A 25881-nucleotide genomic window follows, 5' to 3' on the forward strand; every position below is an offset into this window, starting at 1 on the left:
AATTATGACTAAGTACAACTTGAGCAGTTGAGGGTTAAGGGCCTTGCTCAGGGGCCCAACAGTGGCAACTTGGCAGTGGTGGGGCTTGAACCAGTAACCTTCCAATTACAAGTTAAGTACCTTAACCAGTGTAATTGTCGCGAATGTAACTAGCTGGATTTCAATTTTGTCTGGATTACTTATTTAAGAACTTCAGTACCAATGGTTCATTAAAAAAAAAAACATCTGTCAGGTTTTTTTTACTCCATATCCTACAAAGATTTGCAAAGCATGAAGGAAAAATACCAAACATGTAAGTTGGTATTACATTATTCTACAGTAGTCACAGCCATTTGCAACAGCGGCTAAATAAACGAAACTTTTTTTTTTTTTTTTTTTTTTTTTTGCCAAAGTTGCCCTTGACTAAATATATATCCAGTATAACGTATATACACAGTCTTGATGGCTCTGACAAATCAAGACGAACCAATAAATAAAAAAAAAAAAAATAAAACATTACATTTATATTTTAAACATGTGTTACAGGTGGGTTGTTGTGTTGATTCTCTTAAACCGCATTAAAACAATTGAGTAACATCTGCTTTTAAATTGCTTATATGCAGGGTAGTTCACGTCAAACCAGTTTTATTCTACAGTTACTATTGGGTTCTGATAAAAAAAAAAAAAAACAATTATTAGTTGCGGGAAATCTTTTGTAACTTTTATTAGGAACCAAAAAATCATAGGTGTCGTTGTTTCTAGGGAGCACTTAGACGAGCCCACTTCCTGCATTGTTGAAACCAGCAAACTCACTCTTCTGTAAGAGGTAAGCTATGTTCATCTCATAGTCTTATTATGCAGAACTGGACTAGTAATAAACAATTTATTTGTATACGATCTGTTATAAATGTAGTTTGTGCATTTCTAATGGCATTTGTAAGTATAGGGGAAATTGTATTTCACTAAATGAGCCTATCAGCTAACGCGCTAGCTAGCCTGGTAACTTCAGTTGAGAGTTCTTGATTAGCTAGCTAGCTGTTTGTCCATGCTTTCAGCTAACGTTAGTTGTCCTAATAATTATGAAAGTAGAAATAGCTGTGTACTGTAAAATTGCTCTTTCATGTGCCTATTAGTTTTATCGAACAAAGTGCTCAGTTTTGTATACCTAGGTGACTGGTTGTTATGAATGAAGTGATGACTTAGCTAGCGGTAGCCGGGGTTAAAACCTGCTGTATCATTGATAAAGCTTTGGCCGATAGTGTAGTTAAAGCACAGTAGCAGCGATCTTTCTTACAGTCCCGCCTACAGTAGCCAAATCGCCTACTTAGCTAAAGCCATTCGTTTCTGGGATGGATCGAGACGTCCCCATATTCACACTACCACCGCTAGCTTTCTACCCCATTAACTTGCGCTGTAAACCGAGTAGCTGTGAGCTAGGTTAGTCAGCTACGGTTTCCCATTGATTACATCAACTTGTATTGATGCCAACTGACTTTCTCGCTTGTTATCTCTTCGTAGACTTTTATTCAGGATGTTCCTGACTAGATCAGAATACGACAGGTAAGCAAGTAGCTGAGCTTGATGTGCAAAGTGTTGAAGCTACTTTCACTTTCAATTTAGTCTCTGATCGTGATATATCTTGTGGTCCTTGGATACAGAGCGCAGTGCATGAACATGAGTACGTTTATAGTGAACCCATAATACTGACTTAATGACACCTTTTGTCCCCAGAGGTGTAAACACCTTCTCTCCAGAAGGAAGACTTTTTCAAGTTGAATATGCCATTGAAGCTATCAAGGTAACTCTTTTTTGATGTGTGAATTCCCTTAGGTGTTCTTGCTTTTACATTTTGTTGTTCAAACAATGTAATACATTTTGACTTACTATAAAAAATGAAAGAAAAATAGGTAGATGTTCTTTATTGATCCGTAAGAGGAAATTTGTGTGCACCAGCGGGTAACAATGAACATGTGAATTGTTTGCAAAATTAACAGGCTACAAATTCAAATGACACCTTCTCATACTCTAAAAGACCTCACACCTGTACAGAACAATACAAAACAGTCCAAGGTCATAAGCAAAAATTCTTGCTAAATTGCTAAATTCTTCCTTGACTCTTGCATGCTTGCTTTGCAGTTGGGCTCAACAGCCATTGGCATTCAGACATCAGAAGGAGTGTGTCTCGCTGTGGAGAAGAGAATCACCTCTCCTTTGATGGAGCCTAGCAGTATTGAGAAGATTGTAGAGATTGACTCTCACATCGGTAAGGCAATTGCTATAAAGAACAAAAATGACAACTGAACCAGTGTTGTTGTTTTGGTTTTTTTTTAACCCAGTTTTTATTTTGCTGTTAAGGACTTTAATGTGTATTATTTGTAAGAAGTATGCAATGTAAATGAAAATGTAAATGAAACATAGTTATTTCTATTCATTCTATTACTATTTATCACATTCCTGTACTTTCAGTTGTTTGGGGGACATGAAAAAATATTTCCATCTTTAGCTGGGCATGTGAATAAGAGCAATATAATATATACCCTTTCCCTACAACTTCTTGGAGAGGCATACTTAAGTTAAAGTACTGTTTTTTGTGTTGTATTTCCATAGGTTGTGCTATGAGTGGCTTGATAGCCGATGCCAAAACACTTATTGACAAAGCTAGGGTGGAAACACAGGTTAGTACCTTTGTTTTTATGGTCCTATGCTACATGACAAATAGTCATTTATATGTAAACTGCATAACACAAAAAGTGAAGGATTTGGTACAAACCAAACAGTCATGTAAAGTGTCACATTCTATTTGTATTTTTCCAATTCCAGAATCACTGGTTCACCTACAACGAGACAATGACAGTAGAAAGTGTGACGCAGGCGGTATCTAACCTGGCTCTGCAGTTTGGAGAGGAGGATGCAGATCCTGGTGCTATGGTAGGACACGATAGAGAGCCATGCAGCTTCTTCACTCTGGGCAACCAATGCTAGTTAAAATCCTCTAAGGATAGTGTTCAGATGCAGACACATGGACTTGGAAAACAGAGCCTAAGAATTCTCAAAATTAGCATGAGCTACACTTGAAGCAACTGCTGCCAGGGATCCCGTGCCTAGTAATTTGAATTTTGTTTGTTGTGGAGCACAATTTGCATGATCCAGCTGTGTATCTCATTCTGAACTAGTCACACAACCATCTAAATGTATATATTTAAAAGTATAAATGGTTGTGGTTTTTGAACTGTGTATCAAAAAGTGTTTTAAAGTGTGCTTAAAGCATATGTAAGTGGTTTTTCTAAGTAACCCTTTGGCTAAACTATCTTTCCATCCTGGAAGCTTTGCTAGAAAAAGGGCTCTGGTGTATTAGCCAATTCAGAAACGTCTTTGAGGAAGTGTCCCATTGCATAGGTAGGATACTGGATGGAAGGCTTAGGAAGGGGCTTTAGACAGACATTTGGATGGAGGGGCTTTAGACAGACATTTGGATAGAGGGTGTGAGATTTGAAGGAAGCGGTAGGTTCCTCCTATGGCTAACCATGGCATAAATTGGCAAGAACTGCTAATACTGCTTACAAACAAACAAACAAAAAAACAGTCAAACTTTTCAAAGCATTATATTGCATTTTTTTTTTTAATTTTTACACATTACCATTTATTTTATAAAATGATTTCTGTTTGTGATCCTTAACGGCATCTTTAAGAAATTTAAGAAGCTTTACTGAAATGTGCCCCATTTCCTTCCTCAGAGCCGACCCTTTGGTGTTGCTTTGCTGTTTGGAGGTGTGGATGAAAAGGGACCCCAACTGTAAGTATCTATTTAAAAGAGAATTTCACCAAAAATATGTTCCTACTAGCAAAAGAAAACCAGTAGGTGACGGCATAATTTAAACGAAACCACAGAGCCCCTCAAGTGTCTGCTTCCATTGAACGTGGAACGCTTGCTTGAAACAGCTTTTTTGCACTGAAAGAAGACAAAGGCCATCTTCCACTTCTGACCTGTGACTCCCCTTCTGTTTTTCAGGTTCCACATGGACCCATCGGGCACATTTGTGCAGTGTGATGCGAGGGCCATTGGGTCGGCGTCGGAGGGCGCCCAGAGCTCTCTGCAGGAAGTTTACCACAAGGTAGATGCTTACACAGCTTACATATGTATTGCATATACATATGTATTGCATATACCCAGATGGAATTGTATAGATTGGTGTCCAGCTGGGATCCTTGTGTGTCCCTGCAGTGTTCATTTAATGTCTTCACCCTCCATCCATTTTAGACTAATGAAGGACTTGATAATTGGGTGAGACAAGTCAGGTGTGTCAGATCAGGAAAACAACTGAAACATAAAGCTCAGGGGTGTTTCAAAGACATTGGGGGAAACGGCTACGACAGGACAAATGAGGTTAACATAATATATAATGAATCAGGATCAGCATTTCAGGATCACTAAGACTGCTGCATAGTGTAGCAATGCATTAGTTTCATTCACAGTGAACAGTAGGACTGCCCAGTATAGCCTCTGGGAATCATCACAGCAGATATACTGTGCAGCATATTACAGAAGTCTGCAATCCTGCAAATGAACCCTTTAACACATGACAGATTTTTTAGTTTGTGCTGTGAGTATACTGACCAATCCCAGGTCTTTTGTTTATTTTCAATGAATTTCTTTAAAAACAAATGCACGCAAATAACCATGTTGCACCTCAAATCACATGTCCCAACTGTAGTGTGTTTTATTACATTGCACAATACACTTGTAATACATAATATGTAATAAGGGTGGGTTTTTGTTTGTTTGTTTGCTTGCTTGCTTTAAAAAAAACAAAAAAACACCCATTAACCAGCCCCAGATTACAGTCCAGACCCCAGTCATTTAAAAACAGCAAGCTCCGAAATAATGCCCTCTCAAAAAGAATCGCGCTACTGTTTCTGCTGTCTGTTGGGGAGGAGGCGATGCTGGCTGAAACCCAAGTCCTGCTTTTGGAGTGTCGTCATGTAAAAAATATGCCGCGAATGTTTTGTGTGCCTATAACTATATATCAGCACCTGCAAATTAGATAATTTACTAATGTTTAGACCCTCTTGTCTCTGTGGTGGAGCTATGTAATAGATGTAATGGTGTGTTACTTTGTCCTGGGCCTTGTTCATAAGGTGGTAGCCATATTATATTCCAGGAGAGGAGTTCCACACAGTCCATTATTGGGCTTTTCACCAGCATGACCCTCTGTGAAGCAAATTAAACCCTGACAAGACAGACAAGGGCCTTTTTATATCCACCCATCCGCCCCCTTCAAGCACATCGTGCTCCCCCCTCTGTAACTCTGGTCAACAGTTGCACAATGAATCTCCCCAGTTGCTGCTAAACAAAAACTAGAGATCTTCTTATCCTACCCATTTTTCTCCATATACAGTTTGTGTTAAAAATGACCTAGATCAAAAGGCAGAATCGACAAGGAATTGGCAAATTGTTGTACTCATTTGGCTTAAGTGGTTGAAGTTGCTAACTGCTGTTGGAAAACACCACTGCAGCTGTTTTATTATAGTATTGCACAATGTGAAATGAATGGCGCTTCCAATAATTTAAAGTTCATAGGAAGTGGATGCTTTTATTTAAAGGCATTCATGATTTTTAGTACAGAGATGCACAACTAGGAATACAAAATGATGTTCTAATATACAGCTCAGGTCAAAAGAAAAATAATTTGGAAACAATTTAAATTTAGATATTGAATCTATTCTATTATGACTCTATTACAGCTAGCCAGCATCATATATTATTGTTCTAAAATGATTCATTTATTTGTGCTTTATCTTCTTCTTTTTTTAGTCCATGACGTTAAAAGAAGCCATCAAATCTTCCCTCACCATCCTAAAGCAGGTCATGGAGGAGAAGCTGAATGCTACTAACATCGAGGTAACCTGTTACCCACAGGGCCATCTCTATCTCTCTGTTCTTTGGAAAAGCGCTCTTGTTGTTGGGAAAATACTCTTGAATCACAGTGGTAATGAGACTTTCTTTCTTTGCTTAATGTATAATATTTAGTACAAAATTATTTTGAACCAAGTACAAAAGTTTAATGCAATGGCAAGTTTCTGGAAGCAAATGTTTCACACTACTACCAATAGCAGGTTTACACCTATCCTTGGTGCTGTTCATATGCATGGAGCTCCTCAATTCTTCTTATTGAATCAGTTAATAAAAGGTATCTTAAACATATCAGAAGCATGGATGTACAGCAGTGTAAACATTTAAAACAAATAAAATAAAAAGTGCTTAGGAAAACATTTCAAGCTTTACGGTCCACTTTCCCAGCCACCAGTTAAATTTATCTTAAAAAATAAAAAGTCCAGTTCCCAAATGACCGTTAACAGCGCAGTTTAGTCAGCGATCAAGCTAAACATGTGAGAGAACCTTGCCCTTGTCTAATCTCATGTGATGCTCATCTTTTTCTTTGACTTACAGCTTGCTACAGTAGAACCAGGCAAGACCTTCCACATGTACACGAAAGAGGAACTTGAGGAAGTTATCAAGGACATCTAGGAGCGATTCTGTACAGGCTTGACTGAAGTGCTAGCAGAGAATTCCCACGCAGTTCTGTGAGAATCGTCACTGAGTATCAGCGAATTTTCTGGCAGCCTCGCTGCTTTTAAAGGTTCGCCTGTGCAGACCGGAATCCACTCTTTATACTGTTTTGTTTTTTTTCTCAAACCTTTTCTGTGTCAATCCGGAATTGTTTCTACAGTTCTGTACATGCAAAAGAACATCAGTAGTTTAAAAAAATAAATAAATAATGGGGGGGTGGGGTCTTTTTGTTACAAATCAATGCGTTAATAAACTTGTATTCTGAAAGAGCGGGGTGCTTTGTGAATGGCATACCCCAAATAGGTTGTCCGACCCAATCACATAGACCTCACGCTGCACTGCACATTTATTGTGTTTTAACCAATCTGACACACCTAAATAATCTCATCAGGTAACTGTCAAGCTTCCTGTGAGTGTCAGCATAAGAATCATGGTTGTTTGGCATGATTGTGGCAACTGGTTTATGCCTACTGCTTTGTTAGAGGCCCATAAATGAAGCACTGAATGACACTTGATATGCCAGCACAAGCTGCATTTAGGACAATTAGGCCTCAATTTATTTTAAGAGTAGTCCGAGACTTCTATGGATGTTTCATATTAGTTAGATTCACTGATTACTAGAATTCTGATTTCTGAACAAACATGTTGCTGAAACTAACATATCAATGACTGAAAAGTTGAGAAAGCAGGAGAGTTATTGTTCTGCTCATGGTGTGCTTTTAACTGAATTTGATTATATTCATAGTTCTATTAATGACCAAACTATTAGGGTCACTAGTGAAGAAAAACAAAAGAAGGATGTGTTGAGATTGCTGAGATGATAAAGAAAATTAAGCTTGCAGAGTGCAGTAAGTTCTAGCAGTTGGTAAAGATCTTCTGTATAGACCCTTTGTCCTCATAAATATGCGGAATCTGTGCAGGAAAAGGCGTGGTTAATCCATTTCTGAAGACCCAAATCCCGTGTTTAAAACTTTTTCTCTCCCTCAGCATATAGTAGATATAGCTTGAAATGACGATTGTGATGTCCAATGAAATATGGCAGAGAGGTTGGAGCGGCCAGTCGGACCGACGGGGCGGAAAGAATGGGCGTTTTAGTCTGAACTCGCACATCTCCTGTTTCAGTCTGAACTCGCACTTCACTGAGACTTCACTACTACCGATATGTACCGCGGCGTTAATGCAAAGATCGCAGTTGAAATGTCCAGAGCCATCAAGCGTATTTTCATATGTTTAGAGTAAGCGGTAATTGTTTAGAGGATTATTTAGGGTAAATATGAGAGCCCATTATAGGTGTGTAGCCGTTTTATTCATTTCTGCGACGCTGTGTCTGGATTTTGAGGACGGAGCGAGTCCCGCTATGATTAAACACACGGCGTTTGAGAAGCCTCGCACGTCGAGAAGTCTCCGCTTTAAAGATGTACCTCTGTCCGGCCACGGGACAGTGAAAAGGAGTGAGAAGTCGGTTAGAGACTCGTGTAAGGCACTGCAGGACTACGAATCCAAGCTAAAGGAGAACACGCACACTGTAAGTATTTGCGTCCTGTAAACTAACGAGCACTTTTGTGCGCTACAGAGTCACATTTCAATTAGACCCGCTACAATTCGGGTGCTACTGCTCCAACTGCGCCGGCTCTTTCGTTGTGTGCCTTTTTCATTAACCAGCTTTTGAAAGAGGTTTAAAAAACACAAAACAAATTCTTTTGGACCCCCCCCTTGTGCTCATCTGTCTACAGCTATGCAACCACCCTGTGTTGCCTGGTTATGTGCTCTTGCACACCAACTTTTTTTTTAGTTAAATGGTGCTCGTTCTTTAGTTAGCCTAGAGTATGTTCACATTTAGTTAACGTCAGTTGACTTCATGTATAAAGGGTCGTCAGTAAGGGAAACAAGCAGCACAAACAAAACGCACACACTGACTTGCCACTAACGGGTACAAAATACTCCAAACACGTGGGAATCTTCAGTGTTTTACCCTTCAGTTACCCTTCCCCAGATCCTCAGAGATAACATTTCAGGACATGAAAACATCCCTGAACGTGCCAACTCAACCTGGACTATGCTGCTGGAAATCTTGGCAGAAGTCTTCATCACACCCTTAAAATGCACAGTAAAGCATACCTTAAAATATGTCTTATGGACCACACTTCATTTAAGACGGAAGGCCTGATGTTTTAACTGATAAACTGGTTAGAACAGTGAAGCTGAGGAGTAAGAGATGACTTGAGCCCCCTTCTGATTTTACTTCTACTGGAAAGTCTTGGATATTTTTTTTTTCCTTACGTTTTAAAGATTAAGTGGAAATTGCCAAACCATGGATTAAGTCATGCCTTAAAACCACTAATGTTCGCTTCAGTGCTCTCTTTATGGCAGAGCTGCCCAAACTGTGACATGCTTTTTGTTGGGCCTTTTCAATGTTGGCCTTGAAAAACTGCCAAATATGGCTTTGTGCAGCTGGTACCATCACAGATAAAAATGTTCTGATAACAAGAGAACTCAATAATGATTCTGCTCTGGCATGTGGTCCACCACATTTTGCGTGTGTGTGAGCGAGACATTTGAAACATTTGTACTAAAGGGTCAGGTGATTGTTGAATTCAGTAGAAACACAAAATTGTTACTTTGAAACACCATATTCAGTATTTTTTTTAAAGCTTAACCAAAAGTAGATCTGAGAACCTTTTGCTTTTTATTGTGTTAAACACAAAGAAATTGAACGGACAAGAAATGCACTGATGCATGCAAAAAGCCATTGAAGTCTCTGACACTGCTACAAATATGGAGCATACTACAAAGTAACGTGTTCAGGGTTGACAGGAAGCAGTCAGTGCACATGCATAAAAGAAGGCAAACTAGCATGCAGTCAAGATGCACGATGATCACTCATTAGTTTGATTTACCTCGGCGTGTCTACCTGTACAACAGATTAGAATTGGTTCACATTAGAACAACACATTAGAATTGGTTCAGTCTGGCTGAATTCTTCCTCCTTTTTCTTTGCGTGTGTCTGTTCTTGTTTCTCAGTTGTGTGTCTGTGTCTCTGTGTGTGTGTGTGTGTGTGTGTGTGTGTGTGTGTGTGTGTGTGTGTGTGTCTTGAGCAGATGTTCTCTCAGAAAGGTCTTGTGCTGGGCACTTTGTTTGTTGAAACAGCAGAGAGGCTTGAGGCTCGAGGTTTTTCCTACCCCCCCCTTGGGGACACTCTGCATGAGCAGGAGGATGAGCTGAGCTCCGCTCCTCTTTAGTTCGCGGCGGACAGCGTGCTAGGCCAGTTCTTTCACAGCCTAATGGCTTGCACTGCCTTCCATTCTTTCTGGCCAGGATGAGTGGCAAGTTGACAGCTTCCTCAAGCAATGGAATTGGCCTGAATTTGTAAGTGGGGGGCAAGCCTAGACCCCACTTCTTAGCATTGCATGAAAAAAATGGATCATGTTTAGCAGATTAAGAACTAGACTAAAGTCAGTTAATTGCATTCATATCTTTGATTTATTGGAATTTATTATACAAAGTCCCTAATTGTATTAATGACTAAATAGCATGTTTTAAGGGGATGTATAATTTGTAAGTGGGAGTGTCAAAGAAAAATGCATCATGCTGACAATTAATAGGCAAACTTTTATTTATCCATCTATGTCTAATATTTATAATGGGATACTTTTATTTTTGACATGCTTGATGTGCATGGGTTTAATTCTGTATGTGTGTGGGTGTGTTTGGAGTGTATTGCCAACACTATCATATGTCCATGCTCCACCTGTAATCCTGTCTATTTTTCAATATTTAAAAAAAACCTCAGCATCAACAACAGCAGTGGGAGTCATTGTCGAACATGCTGGATTTTCTCAAGCAAGTGAGTTTGATTAATGGTGGATTTAAATCTATGGCCCCTACAGAAGTGGGGAGGCTTGGGAGCTACACCTTTCTCCATGAATACTTCTGTTACTGCACCCTTACCTGGAAGATACTTTTGGGCCTATTTGCCGCTTTATGCTTTTGAGGGTGAGGCTATTAAAGCAGTTGAGGTAGTTTTTTTTTTTTTAATGTATTCTTTTTTTTTTTTTCTTCTTGCCAAATGGAATAATTTCATGATGCACAGCAGATAACAGAATCTCAGGATGATCACTTTTAATGAATTTGTGAAATATTGCGCAGCGTGAATCTTTCTGTATACGTAATACAAGTTTTTAAGTATCAACTAGGTAACAATCCACTTAAAATGGTATAGGTGTGGTCTGCCTACAGTCAGGTGTTCAGGTTCCAGCTTTTAACATGGCTTTCAATGGACTCTCTAATTCTGGCAGCACACTGCCAGGCCTCTAAGGATGTTGGCTTGCCACAGCTGTTTCCAGAAACGATTTTTCCCAATGCTTCCTACAAGGTGCCGACACCAGCCTCTCCAGAATTCCTCCTACCCCGTGGGACTTGCAGGACTGCCTGCCTGAGGTTTTCCGCAGGCTCATAACACAGCCTTTCCACAAGTGACCGTGTCATATATTTTAAAGATTTAAATTTTTTTTAAAAGTGTTTCCAGTAGACTTTTAAATGTCATTCATGATAGTTGGGAGTGTGTTTTTTGGCTTTGGGTTGGTCTAAATAAAATGCATCACTGCCCTCTCCCAGTTCCTTTTTTTTTTTTTTTTAAGTTTGTTTCAAAGTTTATTTGGACACCTGTGTAAACCCATCTTATTTTTGGAGGGACATATGAAGCTATAGTCCATTCCTGTTTGTGTCTAGACCTTTTTGAAGAACTTTTGGTGGGTATGCACGAGGAGGGGGGAGGGGCTGGGCTGTTATGTTCTCTTAGTTTGGAGCTGGTGTGCTTTCAGGCTTTCTGGAACTGGGTACCAATACTCAGAAGAATGATTTTTTTCTTCCTCTTGTTTGTGTTCACTTGAGGGAAAGGGTGAGGAGGTAGGAGACAGAGAGACAGATAGAATTGAATTTTTATTTTTATTTTTTTCTCAGTAGTCCCTTGATCAGAACTCTCCATGTTTACTTGTTTCTCTCCAGTAGTTTCAAAACTTGAGTCAGTCAAGTGATTCTTTTAGTCCAGCAAGACTTCATAGAACTAGTAGTCAGTTTTATTCACCCACGGATGACCAATCTGAAGGGGTTTTGGTACCGAATTGTGGGGTCACTTTGCAAGTCCCATCAGCTAGGCCGTGCCAAGAGTTCACACCATGCTACCACACTTGGAGGAAATGCAGATCGGGTTAACTGCCATGATAAGCAACCGTGGCTGGAGCGTTGCAGCATGGCGTTTCAGAATGGCGACCCTTGTCCAGTGTGTCTGCCTCCCCAAGGCTGAAGGGTGGCTGTCCCCAACTCTGTGTGCTGGGCCTTGCTCAGCAGGCCAAAGACAGTTGGCCAAAATGTCAGAATCCCAGCTTGGCCTGCTTTTGTTCTCATTTTCTTTCTTCCAGTGTCAGAGAAGGAGAGACAGGCAGGGTCATTGGCAGCAGCTGTTTTATTTGTTTGTTTATCTATTTATTTGTCTCCCCCCCCCCCCCCCCTCAAAAAAAAAAAAAAAGAGCGTTCTAGAAGTCACGCTGGCCGTACATCCGATGCAGGTGCTTGGAGCAAGTCTTTCTTGCGGCATTCTCGAGCACGCGTGCTGCTGACGCCACGGTAATGGGCTCCGTCGGGGCGGGTGGCTCGAGTTGGGAGCAGAAATCGGGCCACTTCACTCACACTTACATGGAAACTGTTGTTCACGCTTGGATTTGGGGCAAGTGCAGGTCTCCTGCTGACCCGTACGCCTCTGTTTTACAAACCTGCTTCGCTTCTCTTTCATAGACTTGCCAACCAATTATGGGCAAAAAAATTGGCTTTTGAAAGACAAACCTGAAGTGTGCATGTGCCTAGGCTGCCGGAGCCGTGTGTGCTATAGAATGTTGGAGAATCCCAGGGGAGCCGTGTGGAATTGCAGAAATGCAGTGGAGTCTTGCCCTGGAGGCTCCCGGTTCCTCACTAACGGGGCCATCTGGCCTGGAAAGGAGCAGATGAGAAGGGCCGGATGGGGCTGCGCTCGAGTCTCTGGAGACTTGCTGTGGTTTTCTAATGCTTACTAGGGGGGCTGTGGAAGCGTCCCTTCCACTTTCGCATTCTCATGGACTCTGTGTTTCTCTCTGGGGGGGTGTAAATAAACAAATAATGCACGTATATGTAGTAGGAAAAAATAAAAAACCCACACACTCATTCTCAGCATCTGTAGGATACAGGCTATTACGTGGCTCGGCCCTTCTGGGGATGATGTTCAGCACCCTGGTCACCAAAAGTGCTCCCTGCCGCTTTCTCTGTCTGTCCGCCTCACTGCCTCTCTCTCGCCGATTTGACCTCAGCCCATGAATGATGGCTCATTACTGTTTTAACCTCAGTTTTTAAATGCATATGAGGGTACATTAAAACTAATCTTCATGATTTTCTTCCTTAAACCTGTGTGACTTCAATCTATTTGTTACAAGGCTTTAAATGTAGCTCATTTAGAGCTACATAATTTTCACTGACTGGCAGAAAGTTGCTGTTATCATCGTAAAAGCCAATAAAAAAAAGTCAAAAGCATTAACTGTTGGAGCTGGACATGACAAGGGCATTATAGATTCAGAGACACTGGTTTATTGTACTAAAGGAATGTTGACAATTTCACATAACTTTGAAAATGGCCTCATTAACTATGTTATGCTTAAGTTCCAGACCTTGCATTGTCACATTTTCGATTTTTTTTTTTTTTTAAATCGTACTGTTTTCCATGTGTGAGAGAAAAGTGCTTTTAGTTTGTGGTGGTTTTTTTGGTATTTATGGTTTTTAAAAAAAATATATTTGTACTTGGAGAGTTTGGTGTGTTTTGCTTCCTCAGGACTGAAATAACAGCGGCTACACTGGTTAAGCTGCAGAAGTGGTCAGGAAAACTAACCCAATTTCCCACAATCCTGGAGGGGGGGGGGGACAAGTTCAAACAAGGACGAGAGAGAATCTCAAGTTTTAAACAATTACATCTTGAGAATGCTAATGTTTTAATTGACTTGTATTGCATCAAAGCATGCTTTTCTTTGCAGAACCGAAGTTTTCCCCATCATGACATGTTTCACCATATTAATGGCTGCTATATTTATAATCACTTGAATCGGAACTGATCCCGATGGCATGTCCTTCAGCATTAGACAAATCTTTGAGAGACTGAGTCTGTGTGTTCTTATAGGGGGGGATTATCCAGATGACTAGGGCATGTGTCACAGTGCAGTTTTGGATTTAAAAAAAAAAGGCCAATTGACTGGAGGTCTTGGAAGGAACACAAACCACTCCAAGTTGGCCACTGGCTATATCTCTGTGGACAACTCTGGGCCACCCCAGCCGTGCTGCTTTGCTCGGAGAGGAAGAGAAGTGCAGAGAGCTCAGTTTGAAAGAAGCATGTTTAACTGAGCAGGACGGAGCAAGCATGCCCCCCTCCTGTCGTGGCTCAACTAATGCTGCTTTCATTTCTTTTTCCCCTTTCCTCGTCCAATAGATGAGCTCTGCACTCCACCTCCTACAAAATGTCCTATAACACAGCACCATGCCCTGTTGAGAGCAGCCAATAACAAGAATCTCTCTTTCTCTCTTTCTCAGTATGCCTTTAATGACCTGAGTGGCTCTGTGTCCCTTGCCTGGATTGGAGATGGAACAGGGGTGAGTGTTTCCTCACAGAATTCAGTACCATCACAGCCCTCACGATAGGAATACTGAATAAATGCCTTTGATGCCAATCAGTAATCCTTCCTATCAATCATGTCAGCTCTAGTGTAGTTCAGGGTATATGGTCTTTAACATAATACTGTTTTTCCACCTTCTCAGTACCCAACATTAAAGTTATGTCACATTGGGCAGACAGTTATATAAACTGTTCACTTAACACCGGCTGCATTTGTTTCTCCAGGACAGGCTGGGTAGAAAACGTGCTATCCTTCTGCCCACAGACCACTAATGGTGCTCACAAGGGCCTCAGTCGCTTTTGTTGTCTAAAGCAGCAGCTTTTTTGAATGGATGTCTCATTAAATTGCCAATTTGCCAAAAGGGTCTTGTTGTTGATTTTTACTTGTCATCTTAATCATGGTGAAATCAATTTGTGACCATTTTACTTGACGTTCTTATCTGAAAAACTCGAGTCAGCTGCTTTGGTGCTGAGCTGTCCCGTCTCGCTGTGTATGCGACTCCATGCTCTCCAAAGCTGTGGAATGTAGCATGTCATCGGCAGACTGGAGCGAGTAAATTTCAGTTTTGCATGCCGGCGTTTTCTGCAAGGCTGCTCGGAGCGTCTGACTGCGTGCAGCGCAGGAGATTTCTGGCTGACTAAAAGATCCATGGATGTTCCAATCTAGCACTGTAATTTGAGCTATCAGCAGAAGGAATGTTTGTTCATTATTTCAGAGTGAACCACTAAACACTCTGGGATTTCTCTGGGATTTCAGCAGTTATAATAGTAGTAGTGGTTGTGATGGTTGTTATTGGTGGTAGTAGTAATAATAATAATAATAATAATAAGCAAGAATGAGTAAGTTGACCAATATTGACCATCTCTGCATAATTCATTCTGCAAACGAATTCTGTCCTACTGCATAGCAACACAGGCAGTAACTCGGGTGGAGTGCACTGTGAGGTGGGTTACTTTGCTGTAGTCCAAGTGCTTGAGCTGCAACTGTGAGGGAGCTGGAACTGGACTGGATTTGCTCTGGCTTTTTTCTCTGTCTGGCTAGGACCCTAAATCCCTGTTAAACGCTTCAGTACACAGCAAAGCCAGGATCCCCTTAGTCAGCTGGCCAACTGGGAACCCACTCCTCTTTACTCTCACTAGCGCACGCACACACACTCCTCTGTTTCATATTTGTCTGCTTTGACGTACGTACATAAATAATGTGTGTGCATGCATTTGGTTTGCTGGGCAGGAGTGTGTTTGTATTTGGTTTTCTTGTAGTCCACAATCTCTTTGGCGTTGAGGAAGGGGTTGTTGGAAAAGCTCCATGCTGCCAGCTGCTGAATCACTTTTCTATAGGCCAATTCATCATTGTCACGGACATGTCCAGGTGCTGTGGTGTCACCTGTGAATTTGGTGATGGTGGAGCTATGCAGTGGTACAGTCAAGGGTAAACTGGGCAAGAGCAGGGGACTGGATATGCATCCTTGCGGCGAAGCGTTGGACTGTGCTGGGACTCTGTGCGTGCGTGTAGTGCTGTTTGCCGACGGGCTCTGCTGAGGCTGCATGTGTGTGCAGGTGTTGCTGGTGCTCACCACGTTCCAGGTGCCTTTCTTCATGATCCGCTTTGGCCACTCCAGACTCTACAGGAGGTAAGGTTGTGCGTAACGCTGCCTGCAAGTTCCTGCTCTCACTCTGCGAGAACTGCTGCCATATTCTGGAACATATCTACATGACTTTTAAATGCACTACTAAATCAAATCCTAGTCTTTCTGACTAAAGCTTGTTGCCATAAGCAGTTTCTTACAACAGTAGTTGTGTATAATGCTGTCTAATGAATCTAACTTTATTAAGCGGTCTTGGCTAATTGCCTTTGTTTTGCATTTTCTATTACTAATAATGACTGTCTCATCATACGGGGTCAGTGAAGACTATGGGAAGACCTTCCAGGATGTCACAGACCTTATCAACAACACCTTCATCCAGACGGAGTTCGGCATGGCCATTGACCCAGGGAACACTGGAAAGGTGAGGATCTGGTTCCAGAACATTGTGAAGTTCAGAAGTGCTCTGCTTGAAAGGACACCTCTACAGTCTGAAGGTTGGGTAAATGATGCAGATTATAATCTGCAATCCCCCCCCCCCCCCCCCCCCCCCCCCCCCCCCAGGTTATCCTCACTGGTGATGTGTCTGAAGGCAAGGGCTCCCGGATCTTCCGCTCGCAGGATTTTGGGAGGAGTTTCACCCCCTCTGACCTGCCCTTCCAACCCCTGATGCAGATCTCCTACAGCCCGGAGAACAGCGACATCCTCTCTGCCGTCAGCGTTGCGGTGAGAGAAGGCAGCTAAAGTCACTTAAAGAACAATTTAAGATGTGATCTGCATCAGTGGGCTTCCCATGGTCCCCTTCAGTAGTACAGTTCTCTTTTCTGTTGCTCAGGTAAGAGAGGAGATGCAGTTGTTCCAGTGAAATGATTCCTTACATGAGAACATGTCTTGAATGGGTTTTGGCAGCTGGGGTCCAGGGTGTAGAGAAAATGTGCTTATTTACTTGAAGGGGCTAAAAGTGCCTGATTCAACTCCCTTTTTTTTTTTCTTTTTTTTTTGTAAGATTTGCTTTATAAACAACAGTTGAACTGTATCAGTGGCATCGAGAGTGGCAGGAGGATGACAGTGGGGCTCTGTTTCCATTGCAGTCTGAGCTGTGGCTCTCCAAAGACTTTGGAATCAGCTGGAAGAAGGTCCATGATTCAGTGTGTCTAGTGAAATGGTGAGAGAGAAAAAGAGGCAATGTGAACCCCCCCCCCCCCACACACACACACCATAAATGTCAAGTTAAGATGCCATGTGTTGTGGGGGGTTTTTTGTTTGTTTGTTTGTTTTGAAGACCAGAATTATATGAATTGGATTAAATTACTTGCACTTATTTTGTTTAATTTTCTACAGATTTACTTAGCCTTTTGTCCTTTGTCAATGTTTTGGCCCCATCCCCTTCGTTCTGTGTTGAGATTTGAGCACATTGTGCCTGAGAAGAATAGCCTCTGGGGTGTTGATGTGCGAATAAAAACAACCTCTTGCCATCATCCGGCAGTGCTATGTTCTGAGTCAGGAAGAACGGCTGACATGCGAATGTGATGCCTGTGTTTAATTTCAGGGGGATTGTAGATACTCTGTTCTTTACCACAAACCCCAATGGATCCTGCAGTGAGTGACACATTTGCATATTATTGAATATGTAATTTGTATAAAAGCCACATGCCTGCACTGGTGTCTCTGAATTGATCTATGTGTACGTACTGTTCTTCTTTAAGGTGATAAGGGCACACTGGAATTGAAGAAGACGTCGGACTATGGACGCAGCTTCAAGACCATAGGGAGCAGGATATACTCCTTCGGCCTGGGAGGAAGATTTGTCTTTGCTTCGGTCATGTCTGCCACAGTACGTTCATCGTGTGTGTGTGTGTGTGTGTGTGTGTGTGTGTGTGTGTGTGTGTGTGTGTGTGTGTGTGTGTGTGTGTGTGTGTGTGTGTGTGTGTGTGTGTGTGTGTGTGTGTGTGTGTGTGTGTGTGTGTGTGTGTGGAAGGACAGAGCTGCTTCTCTTGGAACAGAACACTATAAATGCTTTGGGGCAGTGGTAGCTCAGTGTTTAAGATACTGGACTAGTAATCAGAAGGTTGCCAGTTCAGTTGCCACTGTTGGGCCCCTGAGCAATGCCCTTAACCCTCAGATGCTCAAGCTATGTTCAGTCTTTTTTTTTTTTCTTTTTTTTTTTTTCTCCCTTCACCCCCACCCCATCTCAGGGTTCCACACGTATGATCCATGTATCGATGGACCAGGGGGAGGTATGGAACATGGCCCAGCTGCCCATGGTGGGGCACGAACAGTTTTACTCCATACTGGCTGCCAACGACGACATGGTGTTCATGCATGTGGACGAAGCTGGCGGTCAGTCATGTCTCCTCAGTCCATGTCTCCTCAGTTTCTTTTTACAGTATCCCCCTAAAAACATCATGTAAGCATTACAGGTTATCCTTGGATTTTTTGATCAGTAATGTTGACTGGGCTAATGAATTCAGGAGGACCAAAGATTTCATTTGAATGCCGTAAAGGTGTTGCAACACTTGAAACAGCAAAAAATTTGTATTGTTTTTCCTTTACAAAAAAATCTTTATTAATAAATAAAGTCAGCGGTTTTATTTCCTGTTGCGATCTTAGACAAAAGAAGGTTTTGATATCAAGTTTGACATTAAGAACTGATGGTAAAACAAACCCTAATACGTCAATGATGACGTTTTTAGCAGTAATTGTATTCCCGTTGTAATCCTGTTTTTAGTTATTCATAGTAACTGCTGTCCCCAGACTCAGGAATGGGCACCATCTATGTGTCAGATGACCGCGGCACTGTGTTCTCCAAGTCCCTGGAGCGCCACCTCTACACGTCCACAGGGGGCGATACTGACTTCACAAACGTCACTTCCCTGAGGGGGGTCTATTTGACCAGTGTGTTGGCTCATGGTATGTCTGCGTTAACATTCGTGCATGTTTAAAATGGTAACCTAAGCTAAATTGCAAAGCCGTGGCTAGACTCGGCATCGGCTTGGCGGTTTTGTCCCGGCTGCATCCTCTGTGTTTATAAGAAGCTGTATAATGAGAACTGGTGTGTTCCGCTCTGTCTGCACATGTGCAGACGGGTCCATGCGGACGGTGGTGACTTTTGACCAGGGTGGGAAATGGAGACCACTAAAGAAACCCTGGAATGGCGAGTGTGACTCCACTGCAGGGGATCCTAACCTAGTGAGAGCCCCCCCCCCAAACACATACACACATATATATATATATATATATATATATATATATATATATATAAATATATATAAATCTATAAATAATTTATTTATTTATTTATTTTTTTGGGGGACAGGTATATAATTTGGGGATGCACAATGCTTACATACAATCAAATTTTTGGCCCAGGAAATTTGCATGGTTCCTAATAAGTGTTGGTCTAAGGAAGTCATTTAAAAGGAAGACGATTGGAGGAGTCCTATTTTTTTCCTCCTGTGCTTATCTTTTTAGATGTTTCAGTTAGGATAGCATGATTTAAGTTCTGTGTATGTAATGTGCAACAATAGACAGACAAACTCTAGAATGCCACAGAGAATCCTATACACACTGCAATGGATAGGAAACACATTTTTTACTTCGCTTTTTTTTTTTTTAATAGGACAAACAGGTTATTCCATGTTGCATTACGTGTATATTTGAGCTTTTAAAGGAGACAGCTAGAACGGTGCCATGGTTTTTGATGATCGTAGGCATGGTGCCAGGCAGTCCCGCATCAGGCTCCATCACCAGTTCAAACAGTTGCACACATGTGACTTCAGGGATGCGACTGGTGTCAGAGGGGTCATATTAACCTAAAGGTCCTCGCATTGGGACCTTGTTGTGTGTAGTGATAGACTGTGTGCTTACTCCGTACCCAGGAAACTTGAGCTGCTCTATTTAGTGCTCTTGTTCGGTTTGCATTTTGTAATTTTAGATTATGACCACTGGCTCGGTTTTAAAGGCAGATTGAGTTGACACATAGTTGAAAGAAAAAAGAAAATAAACTGTGTGGGGGTGGGTGGGTGTGTTCATTCTACAGTGCAGGCTGCATATTCATGCCTCCTACAGCACCTCGATGAAACTGAACGTGCCCATGCTGCCACTGAGTGAACCCAATGCTGTCGGCCTCGTCCTCGCCCATGGTACCTAGCGCATGTTTACACAGGCGCACACACACACTCACTCGCATGTACCCAAGCATGCATATCCCACTATACATACACAAGCACACACATACTAGGAATGAGTGATAAAATCTGTTAGAATCTCTGTAGAGTCGAGATTCCTCATAAATAATGCCTTGATTTTGAACAGTTTCTGAATGAAATTGAGTGAAGGGAGTCATGCACCAACATATATGGCGTAACTAGGTAGTAAATTCGAATCCTGACAATTTAATTATTAAATGCTTTGAAATGCTTTCCTGTCTTTAAACTGCGTTGCTGTGTAGCCGTGCCTCTGACATTCAGTTGCCACCACTGAGATGGGACAAATCCATTCACGTCTTAGTCATGTCGCCTCTCTGAAGAGCTTGTATTGGTTCAGGCAGCCGGAGCGTCTTCATCCTCCTTGGACTCCTGGATCCTTTTGCTCATCTGCCTGCTCCTCTCTCAGCAGCCGCCCTCTGTTTTGCAGGGAGCGTGGGCGAGGCCGTCTCTGTGCTGTCTCCCGATGTCTTCGTGTCCAACGACGGGGGCTACACGTGGTTTCGGGTGCTAAGGGGACCCCACCACTACGCCATCCTGGACTCGGGAGGCCTGCTTGCGGCTGTGGAGCACAACCCCAACCATCCCGTCTCCCAGATCAAGTGAGTCCAGCTTACGTTTGTTGTTCCTCAAGACTGGAGGGAGGGCTTCTCAACAGGCTGGTGGTTTTTCTGCACAAACACAATCCGTTCAACTCATGGGGGCAATACGAGGTCAAGTAGGCATGTTTAAGAAAGGAAGTTACCAAGCTGTGCTTGAGCTAGGGCTTCTACGTCCGCTGTCTCCCAGCCCTAGTTGGGCCCCCGATTTAGAGCAAACTCGGCCACACACCGATGTTGTGGGCTTAGCACTTACAAAGCATCATTCATCACAGCTGGCACTGTGTCACAGTTGGTAGGCTATGGCTGCCCAGGCTGAACAAAGTCTTTGTAGGCCGTCTGGACAAGTCGCTCTTCTGAGTATATAAGTGAATATCTCTTAAGTTACTGGTTCTAAGTCTCGGGTGTCGTGGACCTTGCTGGATGTATTGGTTGGTGGATTCTCTGCTTCAGTGCCACTGGTCCTACCTCTCAAAGGTAACTGACCCCAGGTAGTCGTGTTCTTTTGCATTTGACGGTTTGTAAATTTACCTTTTTTTTGTGCGTGTGTCAGTTATCTGGCTAATTGGGAAATCTCAGTTGATTTTGACTTTGAGAAATTTTAAACTGGTCAAACTACTTTTACACATATATTCAAACGTTTACTGGATTTTTTTGTGGTTATTTTACTTTGTAAAAAAAAGTTTTAATATATTTATTTTTTTATCCCAATCTGTTTGTTTCTCAGATTCTCCACAGACGAAGGCCAGTGCTGGAATGTGTATAATTTCACAGAAGAGCCGCTGTACTTTACAGGCTTAGCATCTGAGCCCGGTGCTCGATCCATGAACCTCAGCCTGTGGGGTTACAGGGAGTCCACGATCAGCCAGTACTGGGTCTCTGTCACCATAGACTTCAGCCGACTTGTCTCAAGAGACTGTAAGTGTGTGTACATGTGTGCAGGACTATGTGTATATCTGTGCCTTTGTGTGTATGAGGTGTGCAGGAGCATTTGAGGGGGTGCATGTGTGGTGAACATATGCTTGTGTTTTTGCACATGTTATTTATGTGCTACTTGCCATTTTAAAGTGTTTGAATAAAAATATTTAGAAGTTTGCTTATCAGTCTTCTATGTCTGTGTTTATAGTGTTTCTGGATGCTTAAAATTCCTCACTCAGGAATCATGCTGCAAGTTTGGCTGTGACCTAAACCAGGTCACTCTCTGCCTCCCCCTGCAGGTGGTGAGGAAGACTATGTGCAGTGGCTGGCGCACTCCGACAATACCAGCAACCCAACTGATGGCTGTTTGCTCGGATACAAGGAAAGGTTCCTACGGCTCCGCAAAGACTCTGTGTGCTGGAAGGGGCGGGATTACATCATCAACAATCAGCCCACACCATGTGTGTGCACAATAGATGACTTCCTTTGGTGAGGACACTTAGATTCCTGCATGACACACTGAAAACCTTCACAATGACAGGCCCAGTGAACACTGTGACAGTTGCTTATCCACTCTGCAGGTGCCATATTGGTATTAATTTTGTGGCAATTTAAAGGCCTGCCTTTTGTAACAGGGCTGAAACTATGACAACCCCAATGTGGTGATATAAATCCACTAACAGACTGTGATGAACACTATGGAGGTTTGATTTTAGTGGGTAAATTCTAAAAACACTTCGATTCTCACTTTGTTCATCACCACCTGTTGCTGGTATGAAAAGCTGTCAGAAAAGCAGCAGAGTCTGCTTAGCGTAGCTGCCAAAAGGTGCCGCCCATTGCCTGCCCTCTTCTTGCCACTCCCTGTGTTTTTCCCCCCTATGTAGTGACTTTGGATACTACCGTCCTGAGAACAGCTCCGAGTGTGTGGAGCAGCCAGACCTGAAGGATCACATGCTCGAGTTCTGCCTGCACAGTCACACGGAGCGGCTTCAGACCAGCGGGTACAGCACCCCCTACAGGCGAAATTGTGTAACGTCCCCAAGTTGTAGTCACCTATATTCTTCTGTCACTAGAGGATCTAATTACACCTGCCTACAACCAGTACACAGTATACAATGTGTCTGACATCACACACAACCAGTGACCATGCCCTGCGGTGCGCTGTATTTACTGCTACAGGTACAGGAAGATCCCCGGAGACCAGTGTGAGGGAGGATTGCAGCCGGAAAGGCAGCTGATGGACCTAAGCAAGACGTGCGTCAGTAACCTTCTAAGGCCGGAGCTCCTGGTAAGAGAGGCTTCCTGCCTGCTCCTAGAGCTAAACACGCATAACGTCTTTTGCTGTAGTGTGGACACTGTTCAGGATTGTGATACGAGACCAGTTCACTAAGGAGAGATGTATGTGCATGTAAAATCTTCAAACTGGAAAGTCTTTTTTTTCTTTTTCTCATTTTTTCCCCTTTCTCTCCATTTCACCTTTACCCTTTCTCAGTCCGAGGCTCACTCAGGGAGCACGGGTCCAGTAATAGCTGTGGTCATCACCATTTTGCTGATCAGTGCTGTTGCTGGGGTTTTGCTTGTCAAGAAGTATGTATGTGGAGGAAGGTGAGTTCAGCCTCTCTCTCTCTCTCGGTGTGGGTGTGTGTGTACATTATGAAATTCATACACGCTCATTTTCTCCCTCTGTTTTCGTAGCCAAGTACCAATCTGTCCTTCACCTAGCACAATCTTTTTTCTACTCTTTTTTTTTTTTTAGTCTGGTTATTTTTCAAAATATAGCTGTGATCAGCTAGCAGTAACTGACTGTTTTCCCCCCATCTGCTGATGCAAGCCACCCTGCTTGTAGCCTTATTGTTGAATGTATTCATGTCATTTGGTGAACTTCGAGTGCATGTGATGTTGTTGTAGCAGTTGAAGGGCATACATGTCTCCATGCCAGATTCCTGGTGCACCGTTACTCAGAGATGCAAAGGCACGTGGAGGCCAATGGCATTGAAGGAGTGGACGATGTGGACATTGTTGAGGCAGGGAAGATGCATTACAATGACGACTCAGATGAGGTACAAACCAGAACTATGGTCTGCACTTTCATTCATTAAAAAAAAAAAAAAAAAAAAAAAAAGTATTTCTCTTCATTTTTAGTTTTGGTGTAGTGGGTTTGGTAAATATATAGAGAAAGTGTCACCATCTTTGATGTGTTAATTTATTTGGAGTGGACTTATCGTGGTCATTGTGTGAAATGTATTTCGTGTTCTCTTAGGACCTCCTGGACTGAGATCCTACAGATGACTGCCATCAGAATATAGAAGCCAAGAGAGAATAACCAGGATGTCATTACTTGTCTAGTGGCCTCTTCCATCTCTGTCATTGTCTATCTGTCTCCTTCTCTCTGCTGAAGACTGACTGGGCCATGTTTCCAGAAACTCGGGGTGTGAAAGGACAGGCTTTTGACAGTGAATCAGACCCAGCCTCTGGACAGGAGAGTAACTTGCCAGTCTTTTGTTTTGACAGTTTTAGTTTGTATTTTTTGCCACGCCCCCCCACCCTCCATGTTTAATCGATCGCACAATTGAAGACTTAACTGGGTGTTGCGGCTCATGTACGTTAGCAGTCACAAGTGATCATCTAACACGTTTTGGTTCTGTAAAAGGTACCAGCTTTTCAGACAGATTAATCGTTGTTTACTGCAAATTACTTCATCATAAGGCTTTCTCTAGTAACCATGTCTGAAATTGAACTTAATCTGTATCCAGGTAACTGGCCATAATGGATTCAAAAAGCTTGTGACTAAAGGTTGAGCATTGGTACAAATATCAGATGGTGGTACTTGAGATAAAAATATATATATTTAGATGCACTAATGATTGAGACCAAATAATAGCCTTGCTTTTAGCACCACGGCAACTGATGGAAGTGGTTTTACACTTGGAATTACACTTGATTGGAGTTTCACCAATCACGTCTTTTATTTTTCTTTGTAACAGTTTGTAAATGGAAAAATGAGCTTTATTAATTGCCCAGTCATTTTCCCTCCTCAGCTATCAATTATCTAGAACTAAGAGGGGTTAGCAAAAACAAAACATTTGAACTTTGCCTGTCAGAGATGCAGTATTAACAAGTTTAATGAAGATAACTGATCTGCTGTTGTAAAACTGCCCATTTTCTGAATTATTGCTTTACTTAGTTTATTAGGAATACTTAATAAACTAGGGTCCCATGTAACACGTTTCTGATCAAGAAACATGATTCCAGTCTATGTAACAACTAAACAGGGCCTAGATTACTCACTCTGAGATGTAACAACAGCTTTTTTAGATCCCTATTCCTGTTACTTAATTTCATGACGGGTTTGTACTTGTTACCCCGGGAAACTCCTCATACTTAAAATAAGCTAAGATTTGCTGAGCAATGTGCACTGAAAAGAAAAGCTCACTGTCATAAATGCAGGTTTGGGGATCATTTTTGAAGCTTCTTGTAGCTATATTACATAAATTGGGTGAGTTGGTTTGAGCAAGGCAATGGTTTTTGTTTTTTTTTTTTTTGTTTGTTTTTTTTTTTTGTTTTTTTTTTAAATCATTTAAATGCTTGTGGCCTAACTTACATGTTTTTTTACACAAAGCCTAATGAAATTGTTTTAATGGAAATAATTACATAATGTTTAATCTCATGTTAACCATGTGTTTTCCCTCAAAACTGTGGTTACAAAACTAGTGTGTAATTTGAATGCTAAAATCTGTCTAAAGTAAGAATAGACTTACTATTAACAAACATTTATCCTTTCATTTGAAATTTAGTTGCTCACTTTTGGCAGGAGAATACCAATCTAGTTTGTAGTTAATATGCTGACTATGATGTGAATACCGTATTCTTTATGTACACCCTAAAATATACCTCAGGGCCTCAATTCCCTTTAGTCACTTAATGTGATGGGAGAAGCTTGTTTAAATGGTTGTTTGCTGGATGTATGGCTCTGCTTTAAAAAAAAAAAAAAAAAATTCAGTGTGTGGTAAAAAGCGATACACCATGTAGTTGCACAATGATAAAGATATTTTCAGCATCGAACCTTTTTGAATGTAAAAGAATAGGACTAGGCCAAGCGGGTTGTTTCCAGTGCTGTAAACAACGGTAAGCTACTGTCCAAAACTGTATTTCATATGCTGATGCTATGTGGGTCAACATATTAAGTGTAGTTGCTCACTTGTTGCCTTTCAATCAGAATTAAAAATAAATTCAACTTATTTCGTACGGTCATGTTTCCCTGACTGACTCGTTGTGTGCTGGGAGGGTAAAGGAGGGGTGCAAACCGCGCTGTATGTACTGACCACTTTGGCTTTCCATAGGAGCTGTT

The 25881-nt window shown here is 41.9% G+C and overlaps 2 protein-coding genes across 2 annotated transcripts; both read left to right on the forward strand.

Annotated features, from left to right (window-relative positions):
• Window positions 1-741: 741 nt before the first annotated feature.
• psma5 (proteasome 20S subunit alpha 5) lies at window positions 742-6814 on the forward strand. The gene is made up of 10 exons (XM_027012473.2): window positions 742-805; window positions 1498-1539; window positions 1711-1777; window positions 2116-2242; window positions 2587-2654; window positions 2800-2907; window positions 3714-3772; window positions 3989-4091; window positions 5792-5878; window positions 6428-6814. Exons 2-10 carry the CDS (start codon window positions 1511-1513, stop codon window positions 6503-6505), a joined length of 726 nt encoding a protein of 241 aa, XP_026868274.1. The 5' UTR covers window positions 742-805; window positions 1498-1510; the 3' UTR covers window positions 6506-6814.
• An 811-nt stretch (window positions 6815-7625) lies between these two features.
• Window positions 7626-25778, forward strand: sort1a (sortilin 1a). Its single transcript, XM_027012494.2, has 20 exons — window positions 7626-8072; window positions 14147-14206; window positions 15786-15859; window positions 16133-16235; window positions 16376-16537; window positions 16903-16976; window positions 17361-17410; window positions 17518-17645; window positions 18007-18151; window positions 18566-18721; window positions 18894-19000; window positions 19851-19953; window positions 20447-20618; window positions 21343-21533; window positions 21833-22022; window positions 22418-22534; window positions 22713-22821; window positions 23026-23138; window positions 23473-23593; window positions 23794-25778. The coding sequence occupies exons 1-20, from the start codon at window positions 7821-7823 to the stop codon at window positions 23806-23808; spliced, it is 2442 nt and encodes an 813-aa protein (XP_026868295.2). The 5' UTR covers window positions 7626-7820; the 3' UTR covers window positions 23809-25778.
• The last annotated feature ends 103 nt before the right edge of the window (window positions 25779-25881 follow it).

Source organism: Electrophorus electricus, chromosome 20 (assembly GCF_013358815.1).
Source record: "Electrophorus electricus isolate fEleEle1 chromosome 20, fEleEle1.pri, whole genome shotgun sequence".
In the NCBI taxonomy this organism is placed as follows: Eukaryota; Metazoa; Chordata; class Actinopteri; order Gymnotiformes; family Gymnotidae; genus Electrophorus; species Electrophorus electricus.

Bases quoted from the DNA above. Each gene is read 5' to 3' on its own strand.
- sort1a (XM_027012494.2), top strand. From the start codon at position 7,821: ATGAGAGCCCATTATAGGTGTGTAGCCGTTTTATTCATTTCTGCGACG. The intron at 21,534-21,832 runs GTAAGTGTGTGT...CTCCCCCTGCAG, and splicing joins CCGACTTGTCTCAAGAGACT to GTGGTGAGGAAGACTATGTG. The intron at 22,535-22,712 runs GTACAGCACCCC...TTACTGCTACAG, and splicing joins GAGCGGCTTCAGACCAGCGG to GTACAGGAAGATCCCCGGAG.
- psma5 (XM_027012473.2), top strand. From the start codon at position 1,511: ATGTTCCTGACTAGATCAGAATACGACAG. The intron at 2,243-2,586 runs GTAAGGCAATTG...GTATTTCCATAG, and splicing joins AGAGATTGACTCTCACATCG to GTTGTGCTATGAGTGGCTTG. The intron at 4,092-5,791 runs GTAGATGCTTAC...TTCTTTTTTTAG, and splicing joins TGCAGGAAGTTTACCACAAG to TCCATGACGTTAAAAGAAGC.